The sequence below is a fragment of the Colobus angolensis genome, unplaced genomic scaffold (genome assembly GCF_000951035.1).
Source record: "Colobus angolensis palliatus isolate OR3802 unplaced genomic scaffold, Cang.pa_1.0 Scaffold207, whole genome shotgun sequence".
NCBI lineage: Eukaryota > Metazoa > Chordata > Mammalia > Primates > Cercopithecidae > Colobus > Colobus angolensis.
The window spans coordinates 3228690-3243434 of NW_012115233.1; the positions used below are offsets into that span (position 1 = coordinate 3228690).

At 47.4% G+C, this 14745-nt stretch overlaps 1 protein-coding gene across 2 annotated transcripts in view; it reads left to right on the plus strand.

The window, feature by feature from the left end:
• The window catches only part of BCO1 (beta-carotene oxygenase 1), a 48983-nt gene that overhangs the window by 28006 nt on the left and 6232 nt on the right, over positions 1–14745 (plus strand). For both annotated transcript variants that reach the window (XM_011942156.1, XM_011942157.1), the window contains 2 exons: positions 538–795; positions 10811–10916. In XM_011942156.1, the coding sequence (XP_011797546.1) occupies positions 538–795; positions 10811–10916 (364 nt within the window). The remainder of the gene's footprint in view (positions 1–537; positions 796–10810; positions 10917–14745) is intronic.

The following is a 14745-nucleotide window of genomic DNA, read 5'->3' on the forward strand; positions in this document are numbered from 1 at the left end:
CATGCCTGGCTAATTTTTTGTGTTTTTAGTAGAGATGGGGTTTTGCCATGTTGGCCAGGCTAGTCTCTAACTCCTGGCCTCAAGTGATCTGCCCGCACAGCCTCCCAAAGTGTTGGGATTACAGCATGAGCCACTGTACCCTGCCAAGGTTCCAGTCTTAGATGGGATCTGGCACCTGGCAGATTCTCCCCAACTTGGTCATTGCCAGGGAGCTGGGATGTCAGCACAATGGAACAAGGGGACCATGCACACTGGAGAGTCTCTCCAAACACTGCCCTCCTAGTGACTGCAAAGACTCTGGCACCAAAGCATCCCTCCTCTCCATGTGAAAGATACACTCATGGAAATACAATAAACAGCTCTCATTTTGGGGGGCACTTTTGCCTGTCTGGTGTTGTGGAGTAGACACAGAACGCAGAATGGGGACACGGTCCCGAACCTAGCGCCTGGTGGAGCTGGGTTTTGTTCAGTCCCCAGACGCCACAGTGCCGGGCTGAGAGAGGGTGAGCTGAGCCCTTGGTGTGCATCCTTTTTCAGACTTATATCCACATCATCGACCAAAGGACCAGGCAGCCTGTGCACACCAAGTTTTACACAGACGCCATGGTGGTCTTCCATCACGTCAACGCCTATGAAGAGGACGGCTGCATCGTGTTTGACGTTATTGCCTACGAGGACAACAGCCTCTACCAGCTCTTCTACCTGGCCAACCTGAACCAGGACTTCAAGGAGAACACCAGGCTCACCTCGGTCCCCACCCTCAGGAGGTTTGCCGTGCCCCTCCACGCGGACAAGGTAATGGCTTCCAAGGAGGTCCCTTTTCTTTCTAGAGAGATGTGGGCCCAGGTGGGAAGTTACTTTGGCCCTTATTTGATTGACATTGAAATCGAAAATGAACTGTTCTTGAAAAAGAAAAAAAAAAAGGTTTCCTTGTTTTTCCCAAAGTAGTACCGATTCATAATAAAAACTTTAAAAAATATAGATAAGTAAAAAGGAGGCCGGGCGCGGTGGCTCAAGCCTGTAATCCCAGCACTTTGGGAGGCCGAGACGGGCGGATCACGAGGTCAGGAGATCGAGACCAGCCTGGCTAACACGGTGAAACCCCGTCTCTACTAAAAATACAAAAAACTAGCCGGGCGAGGTGGCGGGCACCTGTAGTCCCAGTTACTCAGGAGGCTGAGGCAGGAGAATGGCGTGAACCCAGGAGGCGGAGCTTACAGTGAGCTGAGATCCGGCCACTGCACTCCAGCCTGGGCGACAGAGCAAGACTCCGTCTCAAAAAAAAAAAAAAAAGGAAAAAAAAATCCCTGTAAACCCACCACCTGAGATGATCATTGTGGATATGTATGTTTGTCTCCCAGTCTCTCTCTGTCTCTATGTGTGTGTGTGTGTGAGACTCTTCCTTTTAATCATATTGTACATAATTTTTAACAGCTTTATTGAGATGTAATTGGCACAGCATACTATTTGTCCTTTTATTTATTTATTTTTTGAGACAGAGTCTCACTCTGTAGCCCAGGCTGCAGTGCACTGGCATGATCTAAGCTCACTGCAACCTCCACCTTCGGGGTTCAAGCGATTCTCCTGCCTCAGCCTCCCAAGTAGCTGGGATTACATAGGTGCCTGCCACCATGCCCAGTTATTTTGTATTTTTAGGAAAGACAGAGTTTCACCATGTTGGTCAGGTTGGGTTCGAACTCCTGACCTCAGGTGATCCACCCACCTTGGCCTCCCAAAGTGCTGAGATTACAGTCGTGAGCCACCGTGCCCAGCCTAACTTGCCCATTTAAACTGTTTGACGGCTTTTGGTATATTTTCAGAGTTGTGCATCCACCGCCACAATAAATTTTAGAACATCTTCATCACCTCCAAAACACACCCCATACCCCTTAGCCATCACCTCCTAGTCCTCCCCTCCCCATCCCAGGCAACCTGTCATCTCCTCTCTGTCTCAGCGGACTTGCCCTTTCTAAACATCACATATAAATGGAGTCTTAGAATACATGGTCTTTTGTATCTGACTTCTTTCACATAGCACAGTGTTGTCAAGGCTCACCTGTGTTGGAGTCCATATCAGTGTTTCATTTCTTTTTGTTGTTGTTGTGGTTTTTGCTTGTTTGTTTTGGAACAGAGTCTCGCTCTGCCACCCAGGTTGGAGTGCAGTGGTGTAATCTCGGCTCACTGCAACCTCTGCCACCGAGGTTCAAGCAATTCTTGTGCCTCAGCCTCCCAAGTAGCTGGGATTACAGGTGGCTGACACCATGCTTGACTACGTTTTTGTATTTTTAGTAGAGATAAAGTTTCACCATGTTGCCCAGGCCAGTCTTGAATTCCTGAGCTCAGGCAATCTGCCTGCCTCCGTCTCCCAAAGTGCTGGGATTACAGGTGTGAGCCACTGCGCCCATCTAGTACTTCATTTCTTTTTATTGCTGAATAGGTACATACTATCTTACAGACTGCTTTTCTTTTTTTTTTTTTTTTTTTTTTTTTTGAGATGGAGTCTCACTCTGTTGCCCAGGCTGGAGTGCAGTGGCACGGTCTCGGCTCACTGCAAGCTCTGCCTCCTGAGTTCACGCCATTCTCTGGCCTCAGCCTCCCAAGTAGCTGGGACTACAGGCACCCGCCACCACGCCTGGCTAATTTTTTGTATTTTTAGTAGAGATGGGGGAATTCACCGTGTTAGACAGGATGCTCCTGACCTCATGATCCGCCTGCCTCGGCCTCCCAAAGTGCTGGGATTACAGGCGTGAGCCACCGCGCCTGGCCCAGACTGCTTTTCTACCTATTTATGTATCTAAACATCTCTCCATGACATTAAATATTCTTTGAAACATCATTCTAAACATTTGCCTAATTGTTCATGGCAGGGATTCATCACCATTTGCTTACACAATTCCCTGATGTTGAAAAGCTCCGTTCTTGTGCTAAGAATGACCACCAGGCCAGACATTATCCCCAATTAGGGTGATGTGGCCAAGGCTCTGGGCTTGACTTACAGAGACTTACAAAGGCTTCTGGCTCCAGAACTCACTGACTTCACGACTTAATTAATTTAAATGAAACCAAATTCAATTCAATTAAATGTTGATGGCTTACATTGACTAAATACACATTACGTGCCAGGTACTTTGCTGAGCATTTTGTTTTTCTTACCTCACTTATGATCAAAACAACCTGTGGGAAACGTTCCTGTAGAAGCCTCATTTTGGCGACGGACAAACTGAGGCTCAGAGAAGTTAAGAAATGTGGGCAAGGTCACACAGCCCAGAGTGGCAGAGCCAAGACTGGAACCTGTCCCCCTCTGTCTCTAAACCCCCCCTTTTTTTTTTGAGATGGAGTCTCGCTCTGTCACCCAGGCTGGAGTGCAGTTGTTTAATCTTGGCTCACTGCAACCTCCGCCTCCCAGGTTCAAGTGATTCTCCTGTCTCAGTTTCCCAAGAAGCTGGGATTACAGGCACGTGCCAGCACACCCAGCTAATTTTTTGTTTGTTTGTATTTTTAGTAGAGATGAGGTTTCACCATGTTGGCCAGACTGGTCTTGAACTCCTGACCTCAAGTGATCCACCCACCTCGGTCTTCCAAAGTGCTGGAATTATAGGCATGAGCCCTGGTGGCCAGCCCTAAACCCCTGTTTGTAACTACAAAGGAGTAGGAACTCTGCTATTCTCCCCAGTAGCTCCAACTCCTAGGAAAGAGCCTCAGATGGTGCACACTTGGGGCTCTGCAGGCCTGGCAGATGGTCCTACAGTATCCAGGGAGCCTTCTCCCACCCTTACGACCCAGTTTCTCAGTGCAGGAATTCAGCCACCCTCCCAGCCAGCAGGCAGGGGAGCTGGCGTTTGAACCTAGGTTTGTCTGACTCCAAAGCTGGGGTCCTCCCCCATCTCTCCAGCGTTTTCCCACCCATAGCCATTTGTGTATCTCTGCCATGGTTTTTGTCATATTTTATATCACCTCTACTTAACATTTAAAAATCCTTTTTTTTTTTTTCATTTCAATCAACTCACTCTCTACTTAACTCATTTGAAAAGAAACACATCACTACCCAGTAGAAAGCTGGCAATGCTTGCTGCACAGAGAAGACAAGCATAAGAATAAAATAATGGAAATAAAGCAGAGGTCTTGAGCTCCAGCCAGAGGGCTGTGGCTTGCCAAGACCTGATCTCTCTGTGAAAAAGCAAAGTTTTAAAAGTATTAGGCATTAAAGACATCGTGGCACCTCACTGAGACTCTCCTTGACCTAGTCAGAATGACTGGAAGGGAAAATGGCATTGATTTTCTCCCCCATGTGACTCAGGGCTATTGGATGAACAGCCATGTCCCATGAAATCAGCACACGAGCCCTGGACCCCTGCACCGCTTGCTCCCCGAAGCACCACAATGCAGCCCCTCAGACTGTCTCTTGGTTCCAGGAAGTACTGAGGGATAACAAGGCACAAAGGTAGTAAGTGTCAAGGCTGACCTCAGCCCAGGGATGGTACACAGAGAGGAACACGCTCCTTCCCACTGCCACACCCTGCAAGATTTTATAACCTTTTATCACACTCGAGAGTGCTTTGCTTCCTTGGAACCAAGCTAAGAATGTTAGCTTGTGTATCTTTAAAAGCCATCATGTGGTCAGGCACAGTGGCTCATGCCTGTAATCCCAACACTTTGGGAGGCCCAGGCAGGTGATCACCTGAGGTCAGGAGTTTAACACCAGCCTGGCCTACAAGATGAAACCCTGTCTCTGCTAAAAATGCAAAAATTAGCCCGGCGTGGTGGCCCCTGCCTATAATCTTAGCTACTCGGGAGGCTGAGGCAGGAGAATCACCTGAATCCAGGAGGTGGAGGCTGCATTGAGCTGAGATCCCACCACTGCACTCCAGCCAGGGTGACAGAGTGAGACTCCATCTCAAAAAAAGAAAGCTGTTGTGTGAACCATCTGCTGCTTTGGAACTAGCAAAGGAAAGCAAGCCCCGGGATGGGTAGCTCCTGCCACGCTTTTTAATTGCTACTTATTGTCCCTTAAATATGTCTTCTTATTGCACTTTCAAGTGGCTCCGCCTACATACTGAAATCAGAAAGTCAAGCAGGTGGACCGAGCCTTACATGCTCTGATCCAGCGGCTCTGGCTCCATCCCATCCAAAGGTTTATTGGAGAAGCAACTTCAGGAAGATGTTGCCTTTACTCAGATGCCCTCTGGGCCTGAGGTCTTTGCAGGACATTGCTGTCCTCTCTATCTGCAACTCTGTCCTCCTGGGCTGACACTCCTGCTCCCCCTGGCTGGCTGCATATTGGGATCCCCTGGAGAGCCCTGAGACCCCCATGTCTGGGCCTTGGCTTCGGCCCAGACCAAGGAAGCCCAGGCCCGGGTGTGGTCTCAGAAATCCCCGGTTCTGCCATGCAGCCATGGGAGAGAACCTCCAAGGTCAGGGCTCGGCAGCATGACCCGGCAGGTGAGTCCGTATCCTCTAATTGCGCCTTGTAGCTCTTTGTCAACATTTATCTCAAGTGTAAGTAACTTGTTCATTTCCTTCTTCCTGTTCAAGCCTAAGTTCTGGGAGGACAGGGACTCTGTCTCATCAGCAGCTCATCCGCTGCACTCAGAGGATGCTCTTAAATACTTGAAATGAATGAATGAATGATGAATACATGAAAAATGGGAAGCAAGGTCTCCAAAAGGGCGCAGCATCTTCCTTTAGCCTTTGGAACCCGTCCCAAGTGAAAAGTACTTCCCACATAGAACAGGCAATAGCAAATTCTATTTAAAAGGCCAGGAGGTCCTGAATGCCCCAGATTCTCTTGCTTTGGGGCCAGCTGGGGTCAAAGGAAGGTGGGGCCGGCAGGGCCTGTGGGCACCGTGGGCCTGTTTACACAGGGAGGTGTGGGGGTGCCTGAGGCAGGGCTCAGCAGTGACAGGGAGTGGCTGGGAGGGGTGTGGGCAGGGCAGGTCGTCTGGACCTTGGCCCTGCCCTCATCCTGAAGAGCACTGTGTGAGGCCCTAGGTTCGTGTGCACCCACGCCTAAGGGGCATTCACAGGAGGAAACACTTTGGACCTGGAAGGGGTAGCTCTGACGACTGGATCAGTGGGTTTGATTTCTCTCTCCAAATGCACAAATGCAGACACTCAAATAAGAGAAGCCACCATTCATGGAGGACTCGCTAGGTGCCAGGCTCTGTGTTCAATGCCTTTTCTGCTCTTAGATCCTGGCAAGAGGGGCCCCTGCTCTGGGTTTGGCACTTAGGAGGTCTGTGGGCCAGCCTTTCTTTCTCCAGCAGGACCCCTACTCCACAGGGTGAGTTCACAGGGCCAAAGCATTCTGCCTACCCAGAGGGGTGCCTCCACCCCCACCCCAACCATACGCTGGACACCTGGGATCCCAGAAGCTCCTGAAGGTCCTAGCCTTGCTTCCAATACCCGTCTTCCGAAGGGCAGACTGTACCACTCTGCTGTTGCTGCCGCAGGCCCACGAGATGGCCAGGGCTGACTGTTGCCTTGGTTGTGCTGGCTAGGGTACCCATGCAGTGAGGGACGGAGCCTGGGATAAGGCAGGAAGGAGCCAGGGGCCAGGGACTGCCTCATTCCAGCTCAGAACTCTAAGGAGTCCTGGGTTCTCAATTCACAGTCATCCTTTCAGACCAGCACGGTGCATTGCTGGAACATTCTGTCTATCCAGCACAGTAGCTACTAACCACGAGTTGTTATTGTACACTTGAAATGTGGCTGGCAGAGCTAAGGAATTGAATTTTTAATTTTACTTAAGCTTATTTTAAAATTAAATTTAAGGTTTGGCGCAGTGGCTCACGCCTGTAATCCCAGCAATTTGGGAGGCTAAGCCAGACGGTGGATCACTTAAGGTCAGGAGTTCAAGACCAGCTTGGCCAACATGATGAAACCCTATCTCTACCAAAAACACAAAAATCAGCCAGGCATTGTAGTGCATGCCTGTAATCTCAGCTACTCAGGAGGCTGAGGCAGGGGAATTGCTTGAACCCGGGAGGCAGAGGTTGCAGTGAGCCGAGATCATGCCACCGTACTCCAGCCTGGACGATAGAGCGAGACTCAGTCTCAGAAAAAAAAAAAGTAAAATTAAATTAAATTAAATTTAAATCGCTACATATGGCTAGTGGTTGCCATTCGGGACAGCCAGCTCCACGCCATCATGAAGGGCTGTGTGTCAAGACAGGGAGAGAGACGATGTTTGACTTAATTTGCTTGGTGTATTTAGATAGAAGGTTGGTGGGCCTCCACTTGTACGCTCCTCCTGGCTCCTGCGAAATTTAGGGGCTGTTAAATGCTTTGCTAATCTGCATCACAACGTTCTAAGTTATTTATGATCCCCCACATCTACAGATGAGAAAGTAACTTGCCCAACTTTGTAGAATCATCCCTGGGATTTGAGCTGCAACTGGAATGTATGCCCGTCTGGCTGCACGACGTGTCTGGCTCTGGACCAGCCTGTTTTTCACAACCATTATTTAATTTAATCCTAACATCATGCTCAGATGCAGGTGGAAGCCACTTCGCTTACACCCAGCACCACTCTAAAATATGAACCACTACCCCGATTTTACACAGATGAGGAAGCTGGCTCTGAGGAAAGGAGGTCTGCTCGAATCTGCATGGAAAACCACAGCGTTGAATTTCATAGGGCAGACAGCATTCTAGGGGATGATGGTGATGACTGCTTCTCGTGGGATTTCCCTTAAGTGTAGGGATTTCAGTGCAAGCTTGCAAGATGGTGCTGAATTCTGGCTGGAAAGTGATGTCTTCCTAAAACCGCGCATGCTGGCCACCGAAAGCAGCCAAGTCATGTTTGTTATTGCTGTGGATGGAAAAATTCACGGTTTATTCCTTAACCAGTCCGACCAGTTTGGGGCTAGAGTTATAAGATGTCTGTGCAGACCAACTCCCTAAGAATCAAGGCTGGAACGTGCCCAGAGGCCTGTTGCCGTCACATGCTTAGCAAGGTACCAGAAAGGGCCTCCCACCAGCTTGCAGAGCCATGCAGGTAGAGGCATTGAATGTTTTTTTTTTTTTTTTTTTTTGAGACAGTCTCGCTCTGTCGCCCAGGCTGGAGTGCAGTGACGCGATCTCGGCTCACTGCAACCTCGGCCTCCCAAGTTCAAGTGATTCTCCTGCCTCAGCCTCCTGAGTAGCTGGGATTACAGGCACGTGCCACCACGCCCAGATAATTTTTATATTTTTAGTAGAGACGGGGTTTCACCATGTTAGCCAGGGTGGTCTCGAACTCCTGACCTCAGGTGATCCACACACCTCGGCCTCCCAAAGTGCTGGGATTACAGGCATGAGCCACTGCACTCAGCCAAATGTTTCTAAGATGCCACCAAAGGGCCAGGTGCTGGGCTCCTTTGTCTCTGCATTTCCTCTCATTTGATGCTTACAGTCACCCTGCAAAACACATGTCTTGCCCCTTGACAGCCCAAAGAAAAGCTGACTGAGTTGTGCATTCACTCATTAATTCAGCAATTACTTCCTGGGCACTAGGTGCCAGGCACTGAGCAAAATCTGGTCCCTGGCTTCATGGGGCAGACAAGCTAAAAGAAGGAAAAGAGTTTCATAAAGGAGATAATTACAGCTCAGGGCCAGTGCCTTGGAGACACTGCAGATTCCGATGGAGTTGTTAGGGAAGGGGTGTTTCTTCCTAGACCTTCCGGGATGGAGAAGAGCCAGCCTCAGGGCCTTTGCACTGCCTTCACCCTCTACCAGCAATGCTCTTGCTTCTGGGCCAAAGAATCAATGTAAAGGCCCCAGGTATAGGCTCTGCTTCTCTCCCTGTGACTTTGGACCAGTCCCGTTCCTTCTCTAGGCCTCAGTTACTTCTTCTACAAATCGAGACTGAATTAAACTAATTTCTGAGGACCCTTGCGGTTCAGCTGCTAAGTTGCAGTAAACTTCTCATGCTCTCCAACACAAATGCTGCTATCCCTAAAATAGGTTGGTTTTAATTATAAAAGCCCTTTTGAGCCAGGTGTACTGGCTCATGCCTGTCATCCCAGCACTTTGGAAGATCAAGAGAGGAGGATCACTTGAGCCCAGGAGTTCCAGACCAAGTTGGGCAACATAGTGAGACCCTGTCTCTACAACAAACACAACAGTTAACCAAGGATGGTGACGCATGCCTGTAGTCCCCCAGCTACTCAGGAGGCTGAGATGGAAGGATCACTTGAGCCTGGGAGTTTAAGGCTACAGTGAGCTACAATCACACTACTGTACTCAGCCTGGGCGAGAGAGCAAGACCCTGTCCCAAAATAAAATAGAAGCCATCTTGGAAAACGCAGAAAGTAGAGAAAAGTTTAAATGAGAAGTCAGCCATAACAATAATCTTCCATTGTCTCGTTCCTCAATATCTTCTAGAGCCTAACCTGTACTCACCTCCAGTAGTGGTGGCAGCAATATAATAATAATAAGTGATAATAGTAGTAGTACGGTAATGATAGTAATAACAATATAACAACAACAATGTCATCAACAGAAGCAGCTGACATTTACCTAGCACTTACTGTTAAGCAGGCATTCTTGTGAATCATTGGTACAGATGATGTCATTTAATCTGCACAATAACTCAAAAGATGCATATGCTATTGATATACACATAAGGAAACAGAACTACAGAGAGGCCACGTGACTTGCTCAAGGTCCCACGGTTAGTACATGAGGGAAACAGGGAGTAGTAGATGCTCGATAAATATTTAATCATGCTAAATCCCTCTCCTCGCTTACACTGATGACAGCAAGATACTGAACACAGCAACATCTGACTGTAAATTGAGACTAGGAAATGTCCTTGAAGGTTGTTTTTCCACCGAATAATTTTTATTGCATGTTTGTTTTCATTTCTGCAGTGGTAACTTTTCCTAGGAGAAAATACTGAAAATACAGAGAGGCATACAAAACAGAACTGAAGTCCCCCATAATCCTCATCATCTGTTGTATTTTTAATATTTGGTATATTTCAGGCCGGGCATGGTGGCTCACGCCTGAAATCCCAGCACTTTGGGAGGCTGAGGGGGGTGGATCACTGGAGGTCAGGAGTTTGAGACCAGCCTGGCCAACATGATGAAACCCCGTCTCCACTAACAAATACAAAAAATTAGCCAGGCATGGTGGCATGTGCCTGTAATCCCAGCTACTTGGGAGGCTGAGGCAGGCGAATCACTTGAACCCAGGAGGCAGAGGTTGCAGTGAGCCAAGATCATACCACTGCACTCCAGACTCCAATCTGGGCAACAGAGCAAGACTCCATCTCAAAAAAAAAAATTATACTCACACACACACAGACACACACACACACACATATTTAGTATATTTCTCTGCCTCTTCTCAATGTAACTTTTTTAATGCGGTTGAGCTCAGACTGCATATGCAATTTGTCCTGATGCTGCTTTTACTCAGTGTTGTGTGATAAGCATTTCCCATGTTGTTGTAAAGTCTTTAGAAGCATCCTTTTAATGACTGCTGCAGCTTTATATAGGTGAATCATCTAGTACTTTAAAAGTGAGAACTTACTCTTAGAAGCACATTAATTTTCCCTGTGAGGGATAAGGCAGGCTCAGAGTAAGAGAAAAGAGTCCTATCACCTACCAGCTATGTGACCTTGGAGGAGTCACCTTAAATGGCCAATCCTCATTTTTTAAACCGAGACTAAGAATAACAACAGGAAAAGAGCTGCTTCCTATGATTAATGTGAGGCTAAACCAAGATGACATGTATTCAAGCATTTTTAAAAATATATACACTAAAGCAAATGTTTGCTCTGGATTACACGTTTTTATTTTATTCTTTGAAAACTGAATTTTTTCAGAATGCAGAAGTGGGCTCAAATTTAATCAAAGTGGCATCTACAACAGCCACGGCCCTGAAGGAAGAAGATGGCCAAGTCTACTGCCAGCCGGAATTTCTTCAGGAAGGTAAAATGCATCCTCTTGTCCTGAGATTAGGAAAGGGGCAGATTTTCGTGGGGACCCCAGAGGCCTCTTTACGTAATACTTCCCTCCTGTGCATGTACAAGGGCCAAAAAGGAAAGGCTCTTGGGATGCCCCGATGAGAAGCATCTGGGGACATTTCTCTTTCCTCTATCTTCAAATGCTTCCTAGGAAGGCAATGGGTAAGGCCAGCCATGGTGGCTCATACCTGTAGTCTCAGCACTTTGGGAAGCTGAGGCAGGCAGATCACTTGAGGCCAAGAGTTCGAGACCAGCCTGAGCAACATGGTGAAACCCCCATCTCTACTAAAAATACAAAAATGAACTGGGTATGGTGGCACATGCCTGTGGTCCCAGCTACTCAAGAGGCTAAGGCATGAGAATCGCTTGAGCTCAGGAGGCAGAGATTGCAGTAAGCTGAGACTGTGCTATTGCACTCTAGCCTGGGCAGCAGAGCAAGACACTGTCTCAAAAAAATAAAAATAAAAATAGGAAGGCAGTGAGTGGCTGTTGGGCCAGATGACTTCTGCAAATGCTGTCCCTTACTGAACACGGGCTTATTGAACAGGCACAATACCTTTCCATTTCTACCTGTCAGCATCCACAATATCCTGCAAAATAGCTGTTATCGGCTCCATAATATGAAGGAGGAAACTACGCCTGAGAGACCTTGAGCTACACCCAGAACGCAGACCCTCTAGAATAGGAGTCACACCCATGGAGGAGGGCTCCTCAGTCTGGGCACCGTCGCCATCTGGGGCTGGGTCATTCTTTGCAGTGGGTGCTGTCCAGGGAATTGTAAGATGTTTAGCCACATTCCTGGCTTCTACCCACTAGAAGCCCGGAAGACCCCTATCCTGAATTGGAGCAGCCAGACATGTCTCCAGACATTGCCAGCATTCCATGGGGGCACCATTGCCATGATGGAGAACCACTGCCCCAGAATATAAACCCATGAGGTGAGGATTGTGTTGCTGTGCTCACAGGGTATCAGCAGCACATGACACAAAGGCTGGCATACAGAGGTCTGTGTTCAATACATCAAAGTACAGAATGAATGGACTTGTCCAAGGAGACTCAGCTAGAGAGTGGCGCGGTGTGCATTTAAACTGAGCGCATTGGCTGGGTGCAGTAGCTCGCGCCTGTAATCCCAGCACTTTGGGAGGCCAAGGTGGCTGGATCACTTGAGGCCAGGAGTTTGAGACCAGCCTGGCCAATTTGGCAAAACCACATCTCTACCGAAAATACAAAAATTACCCGGTGTGGTGGTGCATGCCTGTAATCCATAATCCCAGCTACTCGGGAGGCTGAGGCAGGAGAATTGCTTGAACCCTGAAGGCAGAGCAGTAAGCTGAGATTTTGCCACTGCACTCCAGCCTGGGCAACGGAGACTTTGACTAAAAAAAAAAAAAAAAAAAGACTGGGAGCCTTGTTCCATCAGCTGCCCCATGCCAGGAAGTTTGGGTATCTGGAAGAGCACATAGACTTGGGGACTCTTTTAGGATGACCCTTGGATTTGACCTAATAATCCACTTCTGTAAAAGGCATCCCATACATCCCATAACGAGTTCTGTGAGGGAACTCATAGCCTTGGAGTCTTTAGAAATGAATTAATAGGTGATGCCAGGTCTGAAGGCATCAACCCCCATCCCTGCTCACCCACCACATCACGTTTTTTTTCTTTACTGAGAAGACCGTGCTTATTTATTGTTGCAATGCTGTGCACACTAAAAAGTGTAGCAATAAACAAACTACCCATAATCCCTGCGCCTGTGACAGCCCTCTGGGATACCCATCCAGTCCTCCCATCATGCGTGGATTGTGTGACATAGGCTGGGTCCCTTCCGGCGAGTTCTCAGACTGCTCTCATTTCATCCCAGCAGTGTCATTCTGTTCTTGTTGACATTAGATTTGTTCATGCACATCAAGACCTTAGTGTGGGGTCTGGCCTATAGGTAGAGTCCGGCCAATGGCAGCAATATTAGAACAGCCCTAAGAAGCAGGTTCAGACAATCGCAAAATTTGCCAAAAGGCAGGCAGCAGAGCCTGGTTGTGACCCCAGCCTTCTTTTATCCCAAAGCCCATTGCCTCTGTATTTGTACTTTTGCGAAATACATTCCATATCATCTAGAATGTTCTGAAGCTGCCTCTTGCACTTAATGAATGTAACCTGAGTATTTTCCCATATCCTGAAGATTCTTCAAAGGACATGGCTGTTAAGGACCGGGCACGGTGGCTCATGCCTATAATCCCAGCACTTTGGGAGGCCGAGCCTTAATTTCATGTAACTACTGGCCAGGTGCAATGGCAATTACAGGCATTACTCATTCCTGTAATCCCAGCATTTTGGGAAGCTGAGGCGGGTGGAGCACCTGAGGTCAAGAGTTTGAGACCAGCCTGGATAACATGGCAAAAACCCATCTCTATTTTTTAAAAAATACAAAAATTAGCTGGGGGTAGTGGGGCACACCTGTAGTCCTAGCTACTTGGGAGGCTGAGGCAGGAGAATCGCTGGTTTGAGAGGGGCCCAGGAACATCTTGGAAATCTCAGGCCTACTTTGAGGTCAAGGGCAGACAACTTCTTCTTATTTAAGTATGGGAGTCTTCTGTCTGCCTCACCTTCATCTGGGCCTGTCCCCTTGGAAGTTTCACGCTTTCTCATATGTGGGATTGGACATCTCCTTCCCACCTCAATAGTTCATTCCCCTTCCTGCCCCACTGAACCTAATCAGCATTTATCCATGGATGTATCTCTGCTTCCTCTTCTCTTGAACATTATATCTTCAGCAGCAGCTGGTGGCAACCACCAGGAATATTTCCTATAAGTTGAACATCCATTTCAGTATTCAGACTTAGAAATTCAATTTGATGCAATAGGCATATATACATATATACACATTTACGGCCAAGCGCAGTGGTTCACGTCTATAATCCCAGCACTTTGGCAAGCTGAGGCGGGCGGATCACGAGGTCAGGAGATCGAGACCATCCTGGCTAACACAGTGAAACCCTGTCTCTACTAAAAATACAAAAAAAAAAAAAGAATTTGCCGGATGTGGTGGCGGGCACCTGTAGTCCTAGCTACTCAGGAGGCTGAGGCAGGAGAATCGCTTGAACCCAGGAGGCAGCAGTGGCAGTGAGCTGAGATGGCGCCAGTGCACTCCAGTCCGGGCGACAGAGCGAGACTCCATCTCAAAAAACAACGACAAAAAAAAAAACATATATATATATATATATATATATACATACATACACACACACAGAGAGAGAAAAAAATAAGATTTTTGATTATGTAAAAACAACATGATGAAAATTTCACATAATGAGAAACTTAGATTCTATCATAGAAAATGTAAACCAAAAGGCAGTTACAACCCCAGCAATGTTTCCAAATTTTTTCTCTTCATTTGTAACCTAGTGGAGATAAAGTAATTCTATAATCAGCATTTTACACTTAACCTTATGGTATGGACACTTGCCCATGTTATTAAAATCATTATTAAACGTTATTTTTCCATGATATTATTAAATAATTCACCAGATTTAATTAACTATTCTCCGTTGACACCCTTTTCCACAGCTTCCCATTCTGTTTTAGTTTTTAGTTTTTAATTTTAGAGGTGGGGTTCTTGCCATGTTGAGCAGGCTGGTCTTGAACTCCTGGCATCAAGCGACCCTCCCATCTCAGCTTCCCAAAGAGCTGGGATTACAGTCATGAGCCACCATGCCTGGCACAGCTTCCTATTTCTTTTTTTTTTTTTCTTTTTCTTTCTTTCTTTTTCTTTCCTTTCTTTTTTCTTTCTTTCTGTTTTTTT